Source organism: Gossypium arboreum, chromosome 1 (genome assembly GCF_025698485.1).
Source record: "Gossypium arboreum isolate Shixiya-1 chromosome 1, ASM2569848v2, whole genome shotgun sequence".
NCBI lineage: Eukaryota > Viridiplantae > Streptophyta > Magnoliopsida > Malvales > Malvaceae > Gossypium > Gossypium arboreum.
In genome coordinates, this window is record NC_069070.1 from 48,316,121 (window position 1) to 48,340,390 (window position 24,270).

Genomic DNA, 24,270 nt, shown 5'->3' on the forward strand with positions numbered 1-24,270 from the left:
AAGGGACCTTTTTGTAAAAGTTGTAAAATGTGTGGTAGAAATGTGAAAATAATGGAAAATGTGGGCTACCATAAGAGGAAAAGTGTTCGGCTAGGCTTGAGTAAGGTAGAAATTGCATGTGTTTCATTATACGAGCCTAGGGACTAAATCGTAAAATTATCAAAAGTTAGGGGCAAAACAGTCATTTGGACTGCGGTTGTAATATCCCGATTTTGGGCCTAGTCAGAATAGAGGTTTCGTGACCACAAAATTCGAGATAGAAATAATTATTTTATGATTATTTTGAGGTCTATGATATGATTGCATGATTGTGTGAAAATTTCGTGAAGAAATTTTATGCATAAAGTGCTTAAATTGAAATTAGGGACTAAATCGAATAATTTGTAAAACTTGCATTCTAGAAGTTTCTAGTATGAAATTGTTTTGAAATATTAATTAGGAGGTCTTAAATAGCAATTTTACCAATTTCTAAGTCTATGGACAAAAATTGGACATGGATGGAATTTTTGGAAAGTTTAGTAGTAAGGGCATTTTGGTCATTTAAGGGTAAAATGAATTAAAATACAAAATTAAAAGCCAATTCTGCTCATCTTCAACCCCATGTCTGAATATAGCAAGGAGAAACCATGGCTAGGGTTTTTCAAGCTTCCAAGCTCGATTGTAAGTCCGTTCTAGCCTCGTTTTTTATGATTTTTACGTTTTTGGAGTCCCGGTAGCTCGATTAAGCTTATGCTAGCAATAATTCAACCTAGGGTTCATATTTGGAAAAATACCCATAGGTGAAATTTGTGGATTTTGGTGTTTTATGATAGAATATGAGGTTTTAAATTATGTTAGACAACTTGTACTACTCGGTTTTAAGTGAAAACGAGCAAAAGGGCTTAATCGGTAAAAATACCTAATAGTCATAAGTACATGTTAGAGTGAGAATTTGATGTTACCATAGAAGGGAAAAATGATCAACATGTCATAAAACATAAGAAAATAGGCTGGAGTTTAATTTACGAACTTTGGGTCAAAAGTGTAAATATGCGAAAGTTTAGGGGCAAAACTATAATTTTACCAAAATATGATTTTTTGGGTCAATTTGTATAATGTGAGTCCTAATTAGACTATATTTTAAATGATAGAGCAAGGAAAACTAAAATTCGGGCTAAAATGGGGAAAATACCAAGTTGTGGACGAAATGGTAAAAGTAGCCATTTTCGCATACGAGGTAAGTTCATATGTAAATGTTGGTAACATAGTTATTATTTTAAATGTTTTAATGTTATTTAAATGATATGATAATTATTATGAAATATTATTATGACACCCCTAATGTGACCCTAGTCGGAAAGTGGTTTCGGGACCACAAAATCGAGTCACAAAAATAATTAGATGTTATATTCTGTGCTTATTGTATGTGGAATTTGTATGTGTGAATATTTCGTGCCTTGATTTTATCAATTAGGTGCTAATTTATAAGAAAGGACCCATGTGATAGGACTTGAAAATGTGATAGGTGAAATTTAAAGTGGCCAAATAATGCATGAGTTATTGACATGAGGGACTTGCATGTCAAATGGACCACTTTTAATTTAGTGGCCGGCCATAATGATGGTTGATAGATATTATATGCATTTTATTTTAGCATGATAATAGTTAATGGCTTTATAGTATGGAAGAAAGAATAATTAAAAGAATGGAAGAGTGATAGAAACAAGGTATGTTCATCCTTCTTTTCCCCATTGTCGTACCTAAAGAGAAAGAAAAAAGAGAAGAAATTGAAGTTAAGGCATTTGGTCACCTTTAAGGAAATAAAGGTAAGAGTGTGTTCATCTTCCTTACCTTCTTGCACAGCCGAAACAAAAAGGAAAGAGGAAGGAACTTGTCTAGGGCATTCGGCTATCTTGGAGGTTAAATAAGGTAGGAGTTCATGTTATTTCTATTGATTTTTATGAGAATCTAGCTAGTAGTCAAGCTCTTATTGCAACCCATATGTTGATTTTTCTTTAGTTTTGGTGACAAATTGTGCATACGGTATTATGGGGTAAATGCAAAAAGGATAGTGTTTTGATGTTTTGTATAGAAATATTAGAAAGGGGAAAATATGAGCTACCTAAATAGATATATGTGAATTTAAAAGATGGTATGAACAAATGTGGAGTTTTGCTAGTTTAGGATGATTTGGCCAAGTGTTTATGTGGTGGAAATTAAGTGTTAAATGAAATGAAAATGATATTATATGGGGTATGTATATTTACCATATGAGTAAATATGATAGGTATGATTTGTGTTTTGGAGATGTGTTGTGATGTTGATTATATGATTCAAAAATGAGGTATGTTAATGATGAAATATAATCGGCCATGGAAGTAGCTCATTTTGGAAGTATGATTCGTGGATGTTTTAGAATTGGCCTAAGTGTTTTCGTCATTAACATATATATATATATTGCCGAATGTATGCCTGAGGAATTGGTTAAGTACATTGTTGTTAAGTGCTTGTTGTTTTGTATAATTGTTGCCTAGCTACTAAATGAACTTAGGATATTATGGATAAGTTCAAGAGTGACAAAATTGAAATGAAGTAGGCTTGTGCCGAATGAGTTTAATGGCTAACGAAAATTGTTAAGTGCTTAGTTAATGTGCATATAAGTAAGTGAAGTTATGTTATAATAGAACTAAGTATGGCTAGTAAAGCCTATTTAGTTTTCTTGCTATGTTTGACCATAAATATGATACATATTTAAATCTATTGTTTTAGATATAGATTAAATGATATGTGATTGCCAAATGTGATTGTTAAGTGAATAATATTAGTTAAGTACTTAAGCAAATCTATTGTTTTACTTAAGCTTAAGCTAAAGAGGATCAAAGTCGGATAGGGAAAAGAGAAAGTAAACGAATAGCCGTGGGTATCTAGTCGTCGATCACTTTCGAGGTAAGTTTTAAGTGATTAAACGTTGAGTAAATTCAATCATAATAGAACATAATGGGTTGATTTAATAAGATATGGTGTGGCCATGATATGTTTTAAACTCAAATGGTAAGTTCATAAGTGTTTGGACTTGGAAATTTAAGAGCAAATTGTAATAATTTGCTTAGGACAAGAAGATAACGTGATTTTAGAAAATCACCATAAATTATTGGCGTGGAATTATAGGCTGAATAAAATATTTAATCAAAGCTTAATTAGTCTAGTTTCTTATAAAAGAGGCTGTGTGAGCAAAGAAATTTCCTATAAAGAGATATTTAAAGTTGTGTGAGGCGGTGTCGAATGACTCAAATCCCTATTCTGCTTTTTAGAAAATTATTATAATTTGTACAAAAATGGTTATAAGACAAAATTTATATGCTTAGACTCCTTAATGAGTCTAGTTTCAAATGAAATCAAATAGAACACATTTTGAATTTTGTACAATGAGAAATTTGATTCAGTAGTGAAGAGTGGTCGATTAGTCAAACAAAGGAAACAGGGAAACTTTAAGAAAAATCTGGTGTTGATTGGCCAAACCTAAAATTCTGAAAATTTTAGGTATGGAAGATATATGGGGAAAATTAACGGCAATTGATTTGGAGTTTTGTAGCTCGAGTTATAAATAATTTAGTGACTATTGCTCGGAAAAAAGCAGTTGTAGTGAATATGTGATTTTGTTGTAAACATTAATGAAACTGTTTGAGTTGCTTATAAGCCATTGTTGAAATTGATGTACGAGGTAAATATATATATGTGTGGTAAAGCCGAATGGCTAATATGAGACATGTATGAGATATGTATATGTGGTAAAGCCAAATGGCTAATATGAAATATGTATGAGAGATGTATATTTGGTAAAGCCGAATGGCTATTGTGCAATACGTAGGAGATGTGTATATTGTGGCCGAATGATCAAATGTGAAAGGTGTGTATTATTAGATAATTGATGAGGCAAATGAATTACAAATATGACAGTCGATGTGAAGGTTGTAACATGTGATTAAATGTACATGAAACTTGGAAATATATTCCGGGTAAGACCTGATGACTACGTGTGGAGATTCTGTCCGGGTAAGACCCGATGACCACGTGTGGAGATTTTATCCGGGTTAAAACCCCGCAGGCTTTATGCGAGAATATTATCCTGATTAATGTTCGTAGGTTTCGTGCTCGTACTATATTCGAGCTTTAAAGACCCGACGACTAAATGCTAGGATTCAAGTAAGACTTTGATATTGAGTATCTGCAATAAGTTACCATCAAATAAGTATTATGTATTTAAGATGTTCAGGTACGTATTACTTACTCATCGACGGAATGATTTCGAGGTGAATTATCAATATCAAAGAGGTAGGTAACTGTGATTAATATTATAACTCCAAATATGAGAATGACCTAATTGGTAATGGTATGCTTGTATAATGAAGTATGTGATGAAATATTCTTATGTATTAATACATATTCTACCCAAAAGCCTTATGATTTGAGTATGGGTTGGGTTCAGCTAGATGTGCCAGTACAAGGTAAGGATTATGTCTTGTAAGTTTACGTATATGTGATAAGGAATATGTCTGGTTCTTTATGTACCTACGGTAATTTAGTACTTGTCATGTTGAAATACTTAAAATATGGATGTGATTATGAACAAGTGGAAAGGATTAATGAAAGTTGAAAATTGATGAAGAATGTGCTTTGGAAATATTTGACCATCTAGGTCATTATTATTCGAAAGTATATATGAGACAGACCAAGTGATGCGTTTATTGATATTATAGTTCGAGATGAAGCTCTAGGTTAACCTCATCGAATAGTTGAAATGAATGACCAATGATAGTGAATGAGAACACTTTGTTTTGCTCAAAACTTACTAAGCATTAAATGCTTACTCCGTTTCTTTGATTCTCTGTCTTATAGATTTTGGCTCGTCACCACGGACTCGGGATTGTCGAAGTCGAAATCGCCCACACTATCAAAGCCCTTTTGGTACACTTTTGGTTGAACTCTGAAAATGGCATGTATAGGACTACCCTTTTTGTTATTAGTTAAGTACTTTGGTGTTGTATATATTTGGATAGCCATGCGAAAATGGCTTATGTATCTTGAGCATAGTGGTATAATCATTTTGTATGTATACGGTTACTGAGAGGTGTGGATATACTTGGTAATGATGGGCCATGGGAATGGTTAATCATGATCATATTTTGTGCTATATATGCTAAAGGGCTAGTTGAATCATGGAAACTATGAAATAGGTAAAGTCTACCTTAAAGGCGATCTTGACAGCAGCAGTGTTGTAAATTAGAAAAATCACTAAAAATAGTAGGAATGGATTTAAATAGTGAATAAATTATGTAATCTAACCTTGATGAATCTACTTTCATATGGAAGTAACGAAACGATCATATGAATAGTATAGTATGAGATGTTAAAGTTTTCGTGGATCAGGGCCAGAACGATTTCTGGATCCCCTGATCTGACTTTGGAAATTCCTTATAAATTAACTAGAGATAATTAGCAGTCATGACATATATGTACAGATTCCTTTTTGAGTCTAGTTTCATTAGAAACAAACAACATAAGTATTGAAGCCCTGTACAGGGAGATATATAAGTCGTAATGCATGAAGGTCAGAGCAGTCGAACCCTGAAACAGGAGAGACTTTAACTAATAAACTGTACTAATTGGATTTACCAAAAATTCTAGAAAAAAATCTATAGATGGATATATGAGTCTAGTTTCAGGAAAAATTTACGAAACTGGTTTTCGAGTTTTGGAACTCAAGATATGATTTTTAAGGCGACAGTGACGCAGTTAGCCAGCTTGTCTGGAAATTTTTAAATGGACTGTGAAAGTAAATGAATTAAGTCTGTTAGCACCTTGTGTTCGACTCCGGCAACGGTCTCGGGTACGGGGTGTTACAATTATACTGTGATAATTGTTTGTTAATATGTCAAATTATGTGATATACTTGGAAAATGTGAAATACTACCGAGTATCGGTAACGGAATTCCGTAGAAGATGGTTGAGACACATGATTGGGAAAAAGGTCCCGTTGAACCTTAGGAATGGATTAGGATACAAGTGACATGTCACTAGGATATTTGGGCATCCGAACTCGTTGAGTTGAGTCCGAGTTCACTTATGGATGCGAATGTCCGAACTCGTTGAGTTGAGTCCGAGTTCGAGAGATATAACTAGGCATCCGAGCTCGTTGAGTTGAGTCCGAGTTCACTTATGGATGCGAACGCCCGAGCTTATTGAGTTGAGTCCGAGTTCACTTATGGGCGGGTTACATGGTAGCTTGGCTACATATGTGGCACTTATGTGCAAACTTTCCATGTATCCGAATTATATTCCGATGTGTTCAACAGGTAAAATTCTACTCAAATGGAGGAATACTCGAGATGAAAGGAGGAATACTCGAGATGAAAGGGACGTATTGGTAAGTGTTGTGAAATGAATACTTTGAACAGGTATGTACTTAACCCTCGGGTTGAAAACTCGATATAACAACAATATGGTAAGATGATAAATGAAAATGTGATATGAATGTCTCGGCGATGATTATGCAAATGATGTTTTATGTTTGCGTATATAGTTGAGTTACTTGCTATTTGCATGTGAGCTTACTAAGCAATTATACTTACTCCCTCCTTTTCATTCCTTGTAGTGTTGACAAGCCAGCTCGGAAATCGGGAACGGTCGGAGGCACACTCACACTATCCGTATACCATCTTGGCATAATGGCTTGTATATTTTGAGTATGGCATGTATAGCATTATAATCATTTTGTATATATGGTCTTATGATATGGTTATTGAGTGGTATGGAAATGCTTGGTAATGATTAGCCATTGGAATGGCTAATCATGATCATATTTGGTGTTATGTATGCTAAATTGCTAGCTAATCCATGGAAACCATGAAATAGGTAAAATTTACCATAAAATAGATTCAAACAGCAACAGTGATGTGAGTTTGAAAAATCATTAAAAATAGTAGAGATACAATTAGATGATGAATAAAATATGGAATTGAAGAATTATGAGTCTATTTTCATATGGATGGAACAAAACAGGTATATGAGTTATATTTTATGAGATGTTTAAATTTTTGTGAAACAGGTCCAGAGCAATTTCTGGATCCTCTATTCTGATTTTGGAAATTCACCATAAATTGTTCAAAGATAATTATAAGTCATGATTTATATGTACAGATTCCTTATTGAGTCTAGTTTGATTAGAAACAAATGGCATAGTCATTGAAACTCTGTACAAGGAGATATCTGATTCGTAATACACAGAGGGCAGAGTAGTCGAACCCTAAAATAGGGGAGACTTTAACTAATAAACTGTACTAATTTGCTAGACCAAAAATTCTAGAAAAAAATTAGAAATAGATATATGAGTCTAGTTTTAGGGAAAATTTACGGAATTGGATTTCGAGTTTTGGAACTCGAGATATGAATTTTTAAGCGACTATGACGCAGATTGCTAGCTTGACTGAAAATTTTAAAAATAAATTGTTTGAGCTGTTTAAGTAATGAATTAAGTCTGTTAACACCTCGTGTTCGACCCCGGCGAAGGTCTCGGGTACAGGGCGTTACAACGGTAAACGCAAGGTTTCGAAATAACTGAAACACAACTCCAAAACAATTACCAGTAAGTTTGGATAACTTAAAATAAACCCCTAATATGCATAATTGTATGATTTATGAATGCATAATGATTGCAGTTATTATTGGCATGAAATTCATAGAAATGTATATTTGATGGTAACATGTGAAAAATGTCTCGGTTGAGGTGACAAAGGGAATTCGATGGTAACCTATAATTTCATGTGATTTGAGATCCTGCATGTGTTGCAGTAAGGATTTAGGCCGGACGGGTAATCCAAGATCTCAATTATAAAAAGGATCTAGCCCGAACGGGTGTTCCTTGAATGATCGAGCCTCCTGAAGAATATGTGTGCATTATGGATTTAGCCCAGACGGGTAATCTGATCTGGGGTCTGAATTTAGCCTGGACTGGTAATTCAGATTCAAGCTCATTAAAGGTGTTTGTCGTTATAAGGGATTTAGCCTGGACTGGTAATCCCGCCATAGGATGTGAGGTTCGTGGGAGTGCATATATGTGAAATGATCATTCGTAAGAATTGACAGATAATGGGTATTCAATCGACATTTCCTAGAAACTCAACAGAATTAATATGATGTATGTCAATAAAATGATGAATAATGAGCTCACCTACATAAATTACATGATGCTTTGTTATGTGACTAGCTCATTGATTGAGTGCATGTGATAGGGAATCATTTCATGATTGATGATTTCATGATTTAAATACGAATGTATGATAATTACTCGGTAAGCTTACTTTCCGGTTATTCGAGCTTACTAAGCATGTAAATGCTTACCCCTCTTTTTTTTCCTATTTCACAGAGCTGGAGGACTCATAAGGACTGGAAGACGATTGGAGAGTCGACACACTATCAACTAGTCAAGCTTTGGTATAAAGACATTTTTATTTTGTTCAATTGCATGTATAGGATTTTTGAGTATTTTGTTATATGTGTCATTTGATTTGCCAAATGAAGGCATGTAAAAATATATTTATCTTTTTGTATATGGCCATGAAAATTTGGCTTAATTGAAGTAGGCTATGACCTACGAATTTTTGTATGGTTTTATTTACAAGTGATAGGTTGTTACCAATTGGCAATAAGTTACATGAACGAGCCAATTTCGGACGAATTAAAGTGACATGGAAACCCATAAACACTAAATGGGAAATAACCTTTCATGTATGAAACCAATGATATGAGGTTTCCATACAATTAGTTTTATCAAGATTATTTATAAGTGTATAATCATGTTTTCCTTCGAACTTGGTAATTACTAGGTATAAGGAGTAGAAAGGGGTGACTTAAGGCTTGGAAAATAGCCTATTAGGGTCTACATGGTCGGACACACAGGCGTGTGTCCTTGCCGTGTCTAAAAGACAGTGTTGCCCACGGGTAGGCAACACGGGCATGTGCCACGGTTGTGTTGATAAGTTAGTGTTGCACACTGCCGAAGGGCATGGGCATGTCCTAAGTCACACAAGCGTGTGAGTCCACACGGGCGTGTAACACTTTAGGATAAGGAAAATTTTCCAAGTTGCCCAAAGTTTATCAAACGTTCTCGGTTTTGTCCCGCATCGCCTCTAGACATGTTTTAGGTATCGAAAGCCTGTTTAAGGGAAATGATATATATGTTTGAAAAGTTTTAAATTAGAGCGCAACTTAGTGACTTGATTTAATATGTTTATGAACGTGAAATCCCGGTAACGCCTCGAGCCCTATCCCGGCGTCGGATACGGGTGAGTAGTGTTACAATTTCATGCACTTACAACCTATTTTGCAACTTATGCAAAGTAGTCCTTTTAAGTGTTTTCATGCTAACACCTTTTTCAAAAATTGTTTAGAACTTTTCTATGATTCATTTTCTTCCATAAAATTTCAGGAAACAACATAAACTCTCTCATGGTAAATCCCTAGACTTTTCACCATTTTTCAAAATAGTCCTCTCATTTGAAAACCCATGATACAAGCATGCCAAAAATGTAAAAATCATCAAGAAACTCATCAAGATCACTTACATTATGAGAGGAATAAGTTGCTGCAAATTTTCAGCTTTCAAACCTCCATATTTGCTGATATTTTCGGTGGGGAGAAGAGATGGACAAGAAAGAAATTGATAGCTAAGCTCATAGGTATTATTTTATCATTTTAGCTCATGTTCTAAAAGACAATAAATTTAACCCTCAACGTTTACAAAATTTGTCACTTGAGCCCTCTAAAATTATTTATTCTTTTTTTATGTTTTAAGAATTATATAACTTATTCCCTTTTTGTCTAATCAAGCCACATTAACTCTGCAATGGTACGATCAAGTGCCAACTCATCCATGATAGCATCGAACTCAGTTTGAGTCGCCACCGCCCAGATGACCTTCATGAATGATCCTGCCTCCAGTTACTCCACTTGTTCTCCCTTATCAAAGTAAAAAACAATACCTTCCTTTTCTTTTTAAGTATAATTTAATTTAATTTTTTAATAAAATTGTATTTATTTTACTTTTCTTTCAATTGATCAATCCAAAAAACAAAATTGAAATTCAATTAAAAGGACTTTTAACCGTCACTATTGAATTTGATTTAGTTATTTTGCATTTTAAGAAAACATAAATTTAATTAAAATTAAAAAGGTAATATTATTTTGCTAATTTTATCAAAACATTGATTTAGTTTTGATAATTGCATTATACTTTATAATTTATATTAAAGAAAAACGTAAATTGATATAAGTATTTATGTGTATATGTATAATATTTGTGGGCTTGTTTAATTATAAAGAAAGCAATTTCAGTTGGAGCAAAAATAATTTGTTTCTTTTGAAGTTTCTCCTATCTGGGTCCTAAGCCTATGAATAATCTTTATAATTTGTTTTAATAAAAAATTATTTTTGAGTAAAAACTAAAATGTTCTGCTTCTGTTTTTGGTTAAAACAGTGTTTTTGTAAAGTATTTTTACATAAGGTTAGTTATTCTAAAAATATATTTTAGAGGGTTAAAGTGATAAATTTTGTAAATATTAAAAGTTAAATTTATTAAATTTTTATATAATAAAATTAAATTGATAGAATATTTAAATATTAGAGGATTAGCGATTAAATGAAAAAAATTATGAATGATTAAAATAAAAACAGGAGCAAGTCACGATTTCTATACTTCATATTTAGCGGAGAGTTTTAACATTAGAAGGATATCCCCACATGGTTTTAATTGATGCTTAGAAATTTTCATCAGAATTTCGTAAGATTCTCATAATAGTATCCATTCTCATATCTAAATCCAACTTTTGCAGATAACCAGCTTTCTTTGAACTCTAGTTTTCTTGATTGCCCGACACACCGTTATTCCTTGTTAAATCCTCTTTGCCCTTTTCTCCTCTTCTCTTATTTTTTCTTTCTGAAAATGGAAGGACTGAAATTGGATAGATGGGGTTATGAAGTTAAAACCTCTTCCGATTCTTGCATATCTGTAATCAACGCTTACTATCACCAGGTATTAGCTCTTCTCCATCTTTTATTGCCTGTTTTGTTTGTTTGAATTGGTAATTCTTTGTTTTGGAGAAGATCCTTGGTTCTAGTTTGTAAGAGTTTATTGTTGCAGGTGCTTTCCTATGGAAGAAATAGGAAAGTTATCTTAGAAGCTCCTGTTCATGACAAAGACTGCGTTTTAGCCAACATTTTGGCCGCCCATTTTCTCTCTTCCTCTGACCCTTCAAAGGCTCCTTCACTCATGGAAGCTGCCAAGGCTGGAATTGTAATTTTCTCTCAGTATATATATGGTTTTTCCTTTGAAAGCACAAGAATACTGGAATTCGTTATAATTTGGCTTTTTGTTGCTTTGAGCAGGAGCAAGCCTCGTCTTATGAGAAAGCCGTTTTTGAAGCTGTCAATTATTTGATTTCTCAGAACAGAGATGATGATGTTGCCGTGGAGTTACACTCTAAGGTATAGTAGCCGTCTTTCAGCCATTTTATTCCTTTGTATTACTTTATAACTGTATGTAATTTACTACTTTATGTAAATTAATCTTGCACAGTGCATGAGTGTTCTCCGTCAACTTCCCACTCTCTATGGTAACTTTATTAAAGAGCTTATAAATAGAGATCCAAATGTTTCATTTGAGATAGTTTTGGCAGTTTGACAAATTTGAGCTCTCTGATTCTGTTTACAATTATTTCTCTGCAAATACTGCAATCGCCCTTACCCTGACAGACTCTTGTAGCCTTCATCACCACCATCTCCTCGCAATGTTTGGTTTTACTGGTTTGCAACATTTCTTCCCCCCATCAGAAAAGAACCCTCTACGTTTATTAGCATTTTAGATAATTTAACAAAGTTTTGTCATATTGATCACATAACAGGCATTCCCGATTCAAAATTTAATGGCTTAAACAGTAACTGATAAAATAAGTTCTGATAAAATAAGACCATCACTAATGTCTCATGGCTTAAATGTTAAGAAACATGTGGCAGTTGTATGCAATGATAGTTGTGGCATGCTTCACAAATATCACGTTTTACGGAGCTCTAGTTTCAGTTAGTTGATTCCTCCAAATTTAGGCTTGATTTTTTTTTTTCCTTCTAATGTTGTTTATTGTCTTTGATTCCTTCACATTTGTTGCAGCTCTTGAGAGATTTTCCAAGAGATCTTCTTTCATTGAAGAGGGCACAAATACTATGCTTTTATATGGGTCGACCTGATTTATCTTTAGATCTTGTTCAACAGGTGACTTCCTATCTGGTGAAGAATTATTTTTCCTGATTCTAAAAGGAGTCGGGAAATTGGTAGCTTTGAGTAACCAATTTTGTTGCAATCTTCTGTTGCATTCCTGGATTAATATGTCTCACTTCTACATTATTATTTTTTCCTCTATATTTTGTTATATTGACTTGTTATCTAAACAACTTTCTGTTTTCCCATGAGAACTTTCGATTTGCATTTCCCAATCTTCCTGTAATGGTTTTTATATTTAATAGGTTCTACCTCGAAATCAACAAGAAAATTTCATATATGGCATGCTTGCATTTCCATTATTAGAGCTTGGACGAATGGCAGATGCAGAGGATGCTGCAAAAAGGGGATTTGAAATAAACAATCAAGATGTTTGGGCACAACATGCTGTGAGTCCTAATTGTTGTGACTACACATTTAACTTCTTTCCCTTAATGTATTTGAGGTTGTTGTTTCCAATTATATAATTTCTATGCTGAATGAACTTATATTTTACCATATGCATTTAAAATTGGATGGTCAAGTGGTTCATTGTTGTTTTTTCTTTTTTACGGAACAACTTTCATTGTTGAACAATAACGCTCCCTGTTGTAAATTATTGAAGATTGTTTTCACTAATTTGTACAACAAAATGGGGAAAGATTGGCCGCCAATGCATTCAATCCCTGTTTGTGACAAGACAAAATTATTGCAATAATCAATATGAAGAATTATTGTGTATACATGTACTATTACTAGAAATATTTATTTTTATGAGACATTCTCATAGTTCTTGCTTTGTTAAGCAGCTGTGCCATGTTCTTCAGTATAAATGTCAATACAAAGAAGCAGTTCAGTTCATGGAAGAATGCTCAAATGCATGGAGTTCTTGCTCATCATTCATGTATGCCTTTTAGGCCATTGAATGAGTTTTACCTTATACTTGTATCTCTTTCTTTCTTTCAGTATTAAAGTTTGAGAAATATCTAGGTTAACTCACAATTGGTGGCATGTGGCTGTCTGTTATTTGGAAGGCCATTCTCCAATTACAAAGGTCAGAGAAGTTTATGACCATTGTATATGGAAGGAACTGGAAAGAACTGATGCAATTTCTGTAGAGGTATTTTCTTCTTTTTGCCATCTTTTCAGCATCATCCATAATTTGAAAGTACAAGTTTTTACTTGTCCTGCACATTTAGGTGTGCCTAAATGCTTTGGGCCTGTTATTGCGAGTTTTTGTACGGGGAAAACTAGATATCTTTGAGGATCGCTTGAAAGTTTTGGCAGCATCTCTATCAGATCAAGTGAGTTGACCCTCATGTACAAGTTTATTCAAATGATTTACTTTTTTTTAATGAGTTTTTATCTGTTTAGGATTGAAATTATATGGTTTTAATGTCCACCGATATACTTGAAAACTCTCAATTTTCTGATGAATGCCTCTACTTTTATATATGCTTTTTATGGCATCATAAAGGAATTGTTGGAAATTCTATTGAACTACACACACGCGCACACACATGCATGCTTGGAATCTGGAATAATTTACATGCAGTGCTAAATTTCTGTTACCTGGGTTTTGGGCGGCCTCTTGAATAAACCTCAAATGGGATTTGGGTTTGTTGTAATTTATGAAATTTGAGTGCATTTAGGCATCATAGAACGTTAATATATGATACTGTAGATTACAGGCTATTTTCCTTAGTGAAGTGGAACTTGGACATATGTTCCTGAGCACATCTTTTAGACCTACGCTCATTTTCTGTGAGATTGTTTTTTTTTATTATGTGTATTACTAGCACTGGACTGATTGCTGCTTCTATTGCTTTGACAAGGATTTGTGTAGGAGAAAACCCCTAAAAACATTTAGAACGAGTTTGGATGAAGGATAAAAGAATACCTACAATTTTCTACCAATTTGAGATTCTTTGATCCTTATCTTCTCTTTGCTTAATGCTAATCAATGGGCGGGCTTGACTGACATATATTAAGCAGTTCCTACGTTCCTGACAGACACAAGAATGTCCTAGAGTGGTCTTTCCTTTCAACCTGATACTGTTGTGTGCATGACTTTGTAGTTTGATGATGTTTGTATTCCCTGTATTGTTCAGGCAAACTGGTTTATGGAGTGGCACCTTGATTTGTTGATATTATGGGCCTTAGCTTTTACTGAGGAACTTCCTAAAGCAGAAGATTTACTTAACGGCTTGAAGTTCAGGTCAGAAAGATATTTCTCTTTCTTTTCTGTCATTTTGAAATGTGGTTGCTTCATCGCCTTTGTATTTCTTTTTGTAGACTTTCCAATATGAACAAGAAGAAGCAACAAATAATGCAAAGAGCAATGCTGGTTTGTTTTAATCATTACGTCCTTTGGCATTTATAATTCATATTCTTTTGTTGATATAATGAAATTTTCCAATACTCTATTTATACGTTTGTTATGTTACTTTATAAGCTTCCTGTCTCCCTGATACCATGTAGGTTTAGTTGAACTTTAGTACTCTTACCTCACGCTCTTGCTCTCTATAAATATTTTGTTCTTAGCTTGCCGAAGCCATGTATGAGTATGGACGAGGCAACGAAAAACAAGCACTAGAAGTACTCGGTCCAGATTTTGATGCTTATAGTTTTAAGGTAATTCTATTAACTATCATTTCGTTGGTAATTTGGTTGCATTGTCAAATAATTGGTAAATGTTTTTTTGATTCTCTTTTTGGGAATGTCAGATTATTGGGGCATCTGATGAACAGCTTGATGTATTTAATGAAGTCTGGTACACTATGTTGCTGAATACTGGACAAGTTACCAAAGGTAGGATACCTAATCTTGCTAAAAAGTTATACTAAAAAGGCCATTGAGTTGAAAAGTGCTTCTAAAAAGTTTGATAGTTTTTATCATTGTTGTCAAAGATAGTATGTCTATTTTTAGATATAATGTTGTAAAGTAGAAAATATGTATTTAAATGATATTTAAATTAGTTAATAAATATATAAATTTAAATTATAATAAAAGTATAATAAATAATTAAGTAATTAATATTATGATATATGTAATACATGGAATATATAAACTCAATAATATTTATATAAAAATATATAAAATTGTTATAATTGTCTCAAATGAAAAGTATTATTATTTTCACATGTTATTATTACTATGATATCAAGTTATTACTATTTTGGTATTAATAGATATTCAACTTATATTATGGTATAAATATAGTAAAATAGTTTATGATAACCCATTGTAAATATGAAATATAAATTTTAAATACTTTTAAATAAATAATATAAATATATATACAAAAATAAATAATATAAATTATTTATAAAATATAATTTAAATATTTAAATAATATTTATTTTTATAATTAATATAAATGAAAACTAGCTTTTGAAAAATCACAAGCTAAAGTTTTAGCTTTTTGTTTGCTTAAAAGCTAAATTATAAAGCTGGTTTAGTTTGAAAAACTATTTGTTTATTATTGTTTTAGTTTGAAAAATATTTTAAAACTCTGATAAATAAAGCCTAAATTTTTGGAACTTGTAAACAAAACTTAATTTTATTTATGGTTATTGGTTTTGACTTTTGAATTGTAGCAATTGAATCAATCGAGAAACAGATACCGAAGAGGGAAGGGGATCCTTTCCTGTGGCGTCTGCTGGTAAGTATATGTCTATAAAATTCTATCTTGACACATTATCAATTTGGTATGACTCGGGAGTGTCAGACGTGGCATGTGTCTTGACAAAGTTATAATGGTCAGTTTTTATTTATGTAGAAGATATTTATAGATCATAACTCCATATTTCTATCCATGTGTTGGAAATAAGCGTCTAATACTTTTTACAAAAATGGAGAGAGGCTATAAGCTGAGTGGCAGGCTGGAGATTTTGCAAAATTTAAACTAGAGATTTGGCGTGTCAATGTTCAGGAGAAAGGTTATAAGCTGACTGGCAGGCAGGAAGCCGCGACTATTGGTGACAGGGCCAGACTGTTGGAGGCAGCATATTTCAACTAGCCTGAATGTGCACTAGTAGCTACATATATGATATAGCATTTGTATTAGGAACAGATTAAATCACCGTTCCAGTCACCACCATAATGAAACTAGAATGTAACATGTCCTTTAAATTTGCATATTTACATTACATCGTCTGATATGTAATACGGTTAAATTAAGCTATTAGTCCTTCAATTATGTATAAATTATGAATTTAGTTCTTGTACTTCAATTTAGTCATTTTCAATTTTTATAAATTTAGAATTTTAAAATTTTAGTCTTGACCAAATGGTAGAAAATATTTGGTCAAACAAACATATTGCATTCATAATTTTATGATAACTTGTTATTTTCATATATTATTCACAAAAAATTAGTTAATAGATTTAATGAATATCTATTACATTAAGACTAAAATTTTGATATTTAAAAATATAATGACTATGAATGATTTAATTAGAAAATTTTAATTAAATCTACAACTTTATATATAATATAAAATCTTTATTAGATAGCATTTGTCATTTTGTCTGTAATTTTAACATGAGCGAAATTTGTCAATTTGTCTGTAATTTTAACATGAGCGAAATTAGTAAAGCAAAATTAGTAAGGCTTTACAATAATCATTCATCAGGTTGTGAATTGTTGAAGGTGATATGAAAAACTTTGGACCCAAGTCCATTTTGATGGTCTGGAATGGCAAGGGAAGGGCTCAAATTAAGCAAAAGGCCAAAGACAAAGGCAAAGCCAAGCTCAACAAAGGAAATGTTGCACTGAGGCCTAAAGGAGGGGTTGCTAAGGAAGGTAAGAGCTTTTGTTGTGGTGAGACCAAATATTAGAAGATGAACTGACTTGTCTACCTTGAAGAGGTTAGGAAGGCGGAAGAAAGTAAGGTGCCTACTTCAGATCTTTATGTTATTGATATTAGAGTGTAATCTTTTGTTGTGGTGAGACCAAACATTAGAAGATGAACTGGCTTCTCTACCTTGAAGAGGTTAGGAAGGCGAAAGAAAGTACGGTGTCTACTTAAGGTCTTTATGTTATTGATATTAGAGTGTAATTATGATTTATAAAGTTTAAATGCGATAAATGCCAAGTTACGGTGACTAATGTAAAGACATAGTTTCTAGTGGTGTCGAAAAATATGATTTTGAGATCCCGTTTTCGTAAATTGAATTCGTAAATATTAAATAAATATATTTACAGAGTTATTATATAGGTGAATTAAATTTCGGATAGTCAATTTGGCCGAAATTGTGGTTAATTAAGGCTTAAGGACTAAATTGTAAAGTTCTATCGCTATAGATTTTTAATTAGAAAATGAATTTAGGACTTAAATTGCAATTAACCAAAGGCCCAAAATAACAACTAAACCCTTTATAATTTAGAGATAGTGGACGGTAATAAGCATATCCACTAAGTTGTTGGAAAAACGGGTTTGGAAAATGCAATGGAAAATAAGTTTAAGGGAAAAACCAATGTTTTCAAATTTTCTTCAAAAACAAGAACTTGGTTGTGATATCTAAAGTAATAAATACTTAATCAGAATTGTATTTTTTTTATTTGTCTAGGATGAACGGTTCAACCAAGTAGTGTTCTCTGCTATCCTCAAGCTCGTGTCTGCCCAGTGTGGGCTCGCTTCAAATTAGAAAATTTTCACAAAATTACCAGTGGGACAATTTCGCAATTTCTCTAAACTTCTAGGCCAAGTTGTGCATGAGAAAAATATCACTAGAAATCTTCTAAAATAATTTCTTCAGAGAATTTTCTCTCTACAACTTTTTCTTGAATTCAAGTCTGTAAAAAATAATGATCTAATGCCCTCTTTATGTAGAGAGAGTTTAGAGAGTTCAACTAAGATCAAACTTAATCACTTTAATATTAAATTAATATAGTACTTATCAAGATAAGTATTGGATTAAATTTAATATTAAATCTATTAAATTAATAGAATATTTATCTACAAGACAAATATTAAATTTATTATAATAATATTATTGTTGGACTTGTAAATCTGAAATCAAATTATCTAGTAAAGTCCTAGTAAGAGTATTTTTCTTCCACTGCTCAACTGCCAAAGAACCATTATCGCTGACCATCCACTGGCCAACTGAATGTCGAAATGCCACAAGAATCGTCGTGCCCGGTGATGTCACCGCAGTCATGACACCCTCACAACACCCCTAGCCAATTTAGCTACTGTCAGTTTATTTTGCGCTAGTGACGACTTGACTGGTCCGGTCCAGCCATTAGTTGGACCATCGGTTCGGTTTCACATACCTAGCCCAATTCTGTAACACCCCAACCCCCAGTTGGCGGACTGAGGCGTTACAACAGAAAATAGGCTTAAACTTGATTTATTATTTTTATAATTTTCGCAAAACATAGGCAAACATTCGACAATTCTCCGTAATAAAATAGTTGAAACTATTGAACCATAATTGACAAGGCAGGCAACTTTAATACTATTCGCCAAACAGGCTATTCAAGTGCACTAAACATATTGTAAAATATATTCGTAATAAGAAACATATCTATTGTTTCAAAATACAAAACTGATATTCCACGTCACCCCAAAATATACATATGCATGTTACAAAACAAACATAGGCAAGGCTCACAACAGTGGTCACATTTTTTTGTTGAGTCTCTTCTACAAGCCCTTTACGCCATGGTACCACCCGAAAAAAGGGAAAGAAAGAGAGTAAGTTCGAAAGAACTTAGTGAGGTCTAGAAATAAAAATGCTCAACACTTTCTAATCAAATTCCATGAATAGGATTAACTGAACTTATATATACATATATAAATAACTATAAGTCAACAGACTTCACGCAAAGGCAATGCGCTTTTAGCCTCTTATATACAACAGTGGCAAATACCTATCTGTAACACCCTTAACATGTATCCGTCGCTGGTAAGGTTATAGAGTATAACCGGAGTTTACAGAATAATTTCAGATAATAAATGTCATTTACTATTCATATCCGAAACTAATCATATTGTCCCTTGAATGGACCATTGAGACCCAATTTAAACATTTGAAATTAGTCGGGACTAAATCAGGATCTCAAAGAATTATTCACAAAATTTAAAAATTTTTCTTATATGCAGGACACACACGCCCGTGTGGTCAAGGCACACACCTGTGCCGCAGGCCGTGTCTGACCCCTTGTAACTCTCTGACTTGTGCCACACTGCCTGCCACACGCCCGTGTGCTAGGCTATGTAATCAATTTAATTTTCATAAATTAGGTGCAGGTTTCACATGGCCAAGACACACGCCAGTGTTCTAGGCCGTGTATCACGCATGGCTAAGACACAAGCCTGTGTCTCTGCCCGTGTGTCAAATTCTGAGCATTCTGTTTCACAAATTTAATATGCAGAGGACACACGGCCAAACCACATGCCCATGTGCCAGGCCGCGTGTCACACACAGTCAAAACACATGCCCGTGTGTCTACCCATATGGACAAAATAAAGTCATTTCTTAGCCTTATTTCTCATTCAAATTTAACCTTCAACCTACAATAACATTTGCATACATTTGCCAACCAATTCAAGTCATATAAATCAAGAAAACATCATTAACATGTATGAAATAATATCACATATTCATATTATCAAACTTACCTTCTTGTAATGACTTATATTTTAGTCTAATTCAATTTAACCAAACCACATATATATAAGTTTAACATGATATATAACCTTTTTAATAATATACCAAAACAAACCATTATTGGCCATTCCAATGGCTAAGTTACAAACAACTATTTACATGCCAAAATTGGCCAAGTTAACCTATACATGCCATTATATCAAAATAAGATTACTTTTTATACCAGAATAAGCTGATGGATTGTATGATGATACTCCGACAGATTTCTAACCTTTACGAGCTTCCGAGCACTATAAAATAGAGAAAATAAAACCTAGTAAGCATTTTTATGCTTAGTAAGTTTGTATAATAGGAATTAAACTTACTAATCATACTCTTTTAAATAAGGTTAACAATATCATGCTTCCAAATAAATTAACAAATTTACCTAATCATATACACTCAAATAAGCAAGTTAGTCACATAACTCACATATAGGTCAAGCAAGTATAGATGAGCTCATCAGGTTTCAAACTTTTAGGTATTTCAGGAACATTTAAGATATAATTCATTTAATCTCATAGTTTTTCATTTCAGAAATTTATTTGTTGAATCATTGAAGTTTTGATAGATACTCAGGTAGTACACACAAGGTGTACAAAACTATAAACCATCAACTCATAATTGGGGGCACCCATTAGGCCACTTAATTAGGGAGTACACTCTCGAGTCACAGATCAAGATGCTCAGATGAGCCATGTAGCAGGACACTTATCCGGGCTAATCAGGAAACTCATAAGAGTTTTAATCAGGGAACTCATAGAGCTTAACATATAACTCCGAAGAGTCAATATTAAGGACGGATAAGGTAACAGGGAGTTCAAGTGAGCCATGTCAGGAAGCCCATAAGAGCTTATATCAGGATGCTCATGTAGAGCTACCTTTGTGTCCATATTATATGCTGGATCACAACTAATCGAAACATGTAACGGGACGCTCACACAGAGTTGTTGTAATGCGCAACACATGCAGAATCACTACTGATCAGGATGCTCGCAAGAACTATTGAACAGGATGCTCGAGAGCGCCATATCAAAATTTCTTGTCCGAGCTATATTTTTTCCGCAACATATGTAGGACCATGTTTAATACGAGAAATCACATATATCCATCGAATTTCATTATTCTAACAGAACTTAACATCTTACAAACATTTCCAAACATGTGATCATTTCATACATTTATAACATTCATATAATTCACATAAATACATACTACATTCAATTCAAATACATCATTTAATTGTAACATATTAACATGTATAATTAAGTTACACGAACTTACCTCAACACTTGTTTGTATATAAAAATATATTAATCCAAAAATTTTTCTTTTCCTCGATCTAGCTTCGAATTTGAGTTGTCCGGATCTATATAAATGAATTTAATCATCAATTTCTCACATTTCATATTCAATTGGATTCAATTTACATTCTAGGCAAAATTATCATTTTGCCCCTAAACTTTTCATAAATTCTAATTTTTTCCCTAGGCTCGGAAAATAAATTTCATGCAATTTAATCCTTATTCCAAGGCTAACCAAAATTTTCATATAATTTTTACAGCACATGTATTTCACAAAATTCAAAATTTTTCCATAACTTTTACATCTTTACAATTTAATCCCCAAATCATAAATTCATCAAAATTCACTTTGTAAAAGTTGTTTATCTATCAACAACCTTTCATTTTCTACCATAAATTTCAAAATTTCAGCATATTCATCCATGGAAAAACTTTGATACTTTTATAACTTTTCAAATTAATCCCCAAAATAGATAGATTAAACTATCCCGATCTCAAAAATATAAAAATTATTAAAAACGGGACAAGAATGCTTACTCAATTAAGTTTGATTAGTTTCCTTCCTCTCTCCTAGGGTTTCCATAAAATTTGGGGATGAAGATGATATAAAATGATATTATTTTTTATTAATTATTTATCATCCATTAATTTTTCTCATTTCTAATTTAGTCCTTAACCTTTTTTAATTTTTCTATAGATGAATCACCAAAAATATCTACTAACTTTTCTTTAATGTTCTAATTACCATAGAAGGACCTCAAGTTTTGAATTCCATAGCTATTTGATCCTTCTAGCTACTAGAACTCAACTTTTGGATTTTATGCAATTTGGTCCTTTCCATAATTAAACACATAATCGGTAAAAATTTTCTTATCAAAATTTTCATATAGCATTCCTATCATAATGCAGACCATGCAATAATAATAATTTTTCTTTCCGTCTCAGATTTTTGGTTTCAAAACCACTATTTCGATTTCATTAAAAATGGGTTGTTACACTATCCCTAGCAAATAGTATCCCTTGGCGAACTCTATCATCTGTCGGATACAGTTTGCAACTACTTTCCTAGAGAATAGTTTCATTCACATCAACAGAACAAATATTTCACAAAAGCTACCAACACGTACTCTATCATCCCAAACATACCTATTAATTGGTATCTATACACTTACTGAGTATAACTCTCCTTTGGCAGACAGAATACATTAAGCACTATAACTAATAGATATGTTTCGTCCAAAACACATTAAATAAGATTAAGACTTAATACTTATCATACAATAATACCATGCAATACAAGTACATAATCAACCTTTGTATTTGGAAGTCTTATACCTCACTTCGAATATACTCAACATGTGTTACATGCAAAAAATCCAAATTCACATTTTCTTACTATTTTCCATGCCCTTCCTTATGCTAACCTCGAACCCCATATTTACACATCATAATTGTAACAACTCATTTTTAGTCAAATCAGAACAGTGGTTTTAGGACCACAAATCCGAAGTTAGAATAGTTATTTGATTATTATTTTAATGTTTATAGTATGATAATATGCTCATGTGAAATTTTCATTAAGAATTTTATCGTTTGATTAGTTAATTTGAGAAAAAGGACTAAATTGCGTAAAGTGCAAAAGTGATGTTCTATAAGTTAAAAGGGTTTAATAGCTAAGGAATCTTAAATTAGAGGTCCTTATGTAATTAGACCATGATTAGTGTGAGTGGACAAAGATGGGCATGGTTAATGAATTTTAATGAATTATAATAAAGGGTAAATGTAACACCCCATACCCGTATCTTACACCGGGACAGAGTACAAGGCGTTACCTAACTTAAACTCGTGCTTACTACCAATTTCGAGTCCCCAAGACTTGGACAAATTTAAAACTTTCTCAAGCATATCAACACGTCCTTAATATGGGCCTACGAGACCCAAAATACCTATCAAAAATCATTCGAAAACAACTTGGGTTCTTTAGTCAACTTTAGAAAAATGACACTTGACACAAGGGCACACGCCCGTGTGGAAGGGGCAACACGCCCGTGTGATCAATTTGACATGGTCATGCGGTTGGCCTATGTGGCTCACATAGCCTAGGTAATACAAGGACACGATTGTGTCTGACACCCGTGTGGAATTAATTCCAAATGCACACCTACAGGGGTTTTCACACAGCTTGGCACACGCCCCTGTCCATGGCTCGTGTCCTTCACACAGCCATGACACGCCCGTGTCCTAGCCCGTGTGAAAAAACTTGGACATTCTGTTTCTGACGTCAGCATTTCTTAAAGGTCACAAGGCCAAGGCACACGCCCGTGTGCTAGGCCGTGCCCTTCACACAGCTGAGACACACAACCGTGTCTTTGCCCGTGTGTTTACTATCATGCATACTGACTTGAAATTTTTACATGTAAGGGACACACGACCGAACCACATACCCATAGGGCAGATCGTGTGTCACACACGGCCTAGACACACGCCCATGTGTCTACCCGTATGGACAATATAAGGCTATTTACCAAGCCTCTTTGCCACCCTTATACACACAACTTGCACATGAACAACCAGAACCAATACAAGGCTATCTCATGCATCCAAATCAATCACAATAAACAACATTCCATTAGTGCATTTTGCTCATCCATGAAAATAACATCTTTGCCTATAAATCAAAATGAATAATAGCCATCATTCAAGGCTTAATACAAAATGAAGGGTTTCCAATCCAAGCCAAATACATTTGACCAACTCTCAATGACACAAAACACAAGTCTAGTTCCCTATACATGCAATACTCAAAAATATAAATCAAACTATACCGAAAGCTTCGATTGATAGTGTGATCGATATCTCTGACTTCCGTTGGACCTTAAGCTAGATAGGCAGCACTATAAGAAAATCGAAAAGGAGAGGGAGTAAGCATAAAGCTTAGTAAGTTGCACATAAATAAATATACCACATATCTTTACCATTCATCAACAAGTATCATAATACACAAGTGGCATAAGCAAAACT

At 33.3% G+C, this 24,270-nt stretch overlaps 1 protein-coding gene across 3 annotated transcripts; it reads left to right on the forward strand.

Moving 5' to 3' along the window:
* The first annotated feature begins 10,667 nt into the window (after nt 1-10,667).
* On the forward strand, nt 10,668-16,558 carry LOC108480135 (uncharacterized). 3 transcript variants are annotated; one of them, XM_017783016.2, is made up of 14 exons: nt 10,668-11,065; nt 11,174-11,326; nt 11,419-11,517; nt 12,197-12,298; nt 12,550-12,693; nt 13,093-13,187; nt 13,274-13,403; nt 13,483-13,587; nt 14,395-14,501; nt 14,579-14,630; nt 14,828-14,917; nt 15,010-15,094; nt 15,883-15,947; nt 16,144-16,259. In XM_017783016.2, the coding sequence occupies exons 1-14, from the start codon at nt 10,976-10,978 to the stop codon at nt 16,192-16,194; spliced, it is 1,368 nt and encodes a 455-aa protein (XP_017638505.1). In that variant the 5' UTR covers nt 10,668-10,975; the 3' UTR covers nt 16,195-16,259. The 3 variants fall into 3 exon arrangements, with proteins under 3 accessions (XP_017638505.1, XP_017638503.1, XP_052884652.1); XM_017783014.2 differs by having other exon boundaries at nt 10,673-11,065; nt 16,218-16,558; XM_053028692.1 differs by having other exon boundaries at nt 10,673-11,065; nt 13,111-13,187; nt 16,218-16,558.
* The last annotated feature ends 7,712 nt before the right edge of the window (nt 16,559-24,270 follow it).

Bases quoted from the DNA above. Each gene is read 5' to 3' on its own strand.
- LOC108480135 (XM_017783014.2), top strand. From the start codon at position 10,976: ATGGAAGGACTGAAATTGGATAGATGGGGTTATGAAGTTAAAACCTCT. The intron at 13,404-13,482 runs GTATTTTCTTCT...CTGCACATTTAG, and splicing joins CTGATGCAATTTCTGTAGAG to GTGTGCCTAAATGCTTTGGG. The intron at 14,631-14,827 runs GTTTGTTTTAAT...TTTTGTTCTTAG, and splicing joins TAATGCAAAGAGCAATGCTG to CTTGCCGAAGCCATGTATGA.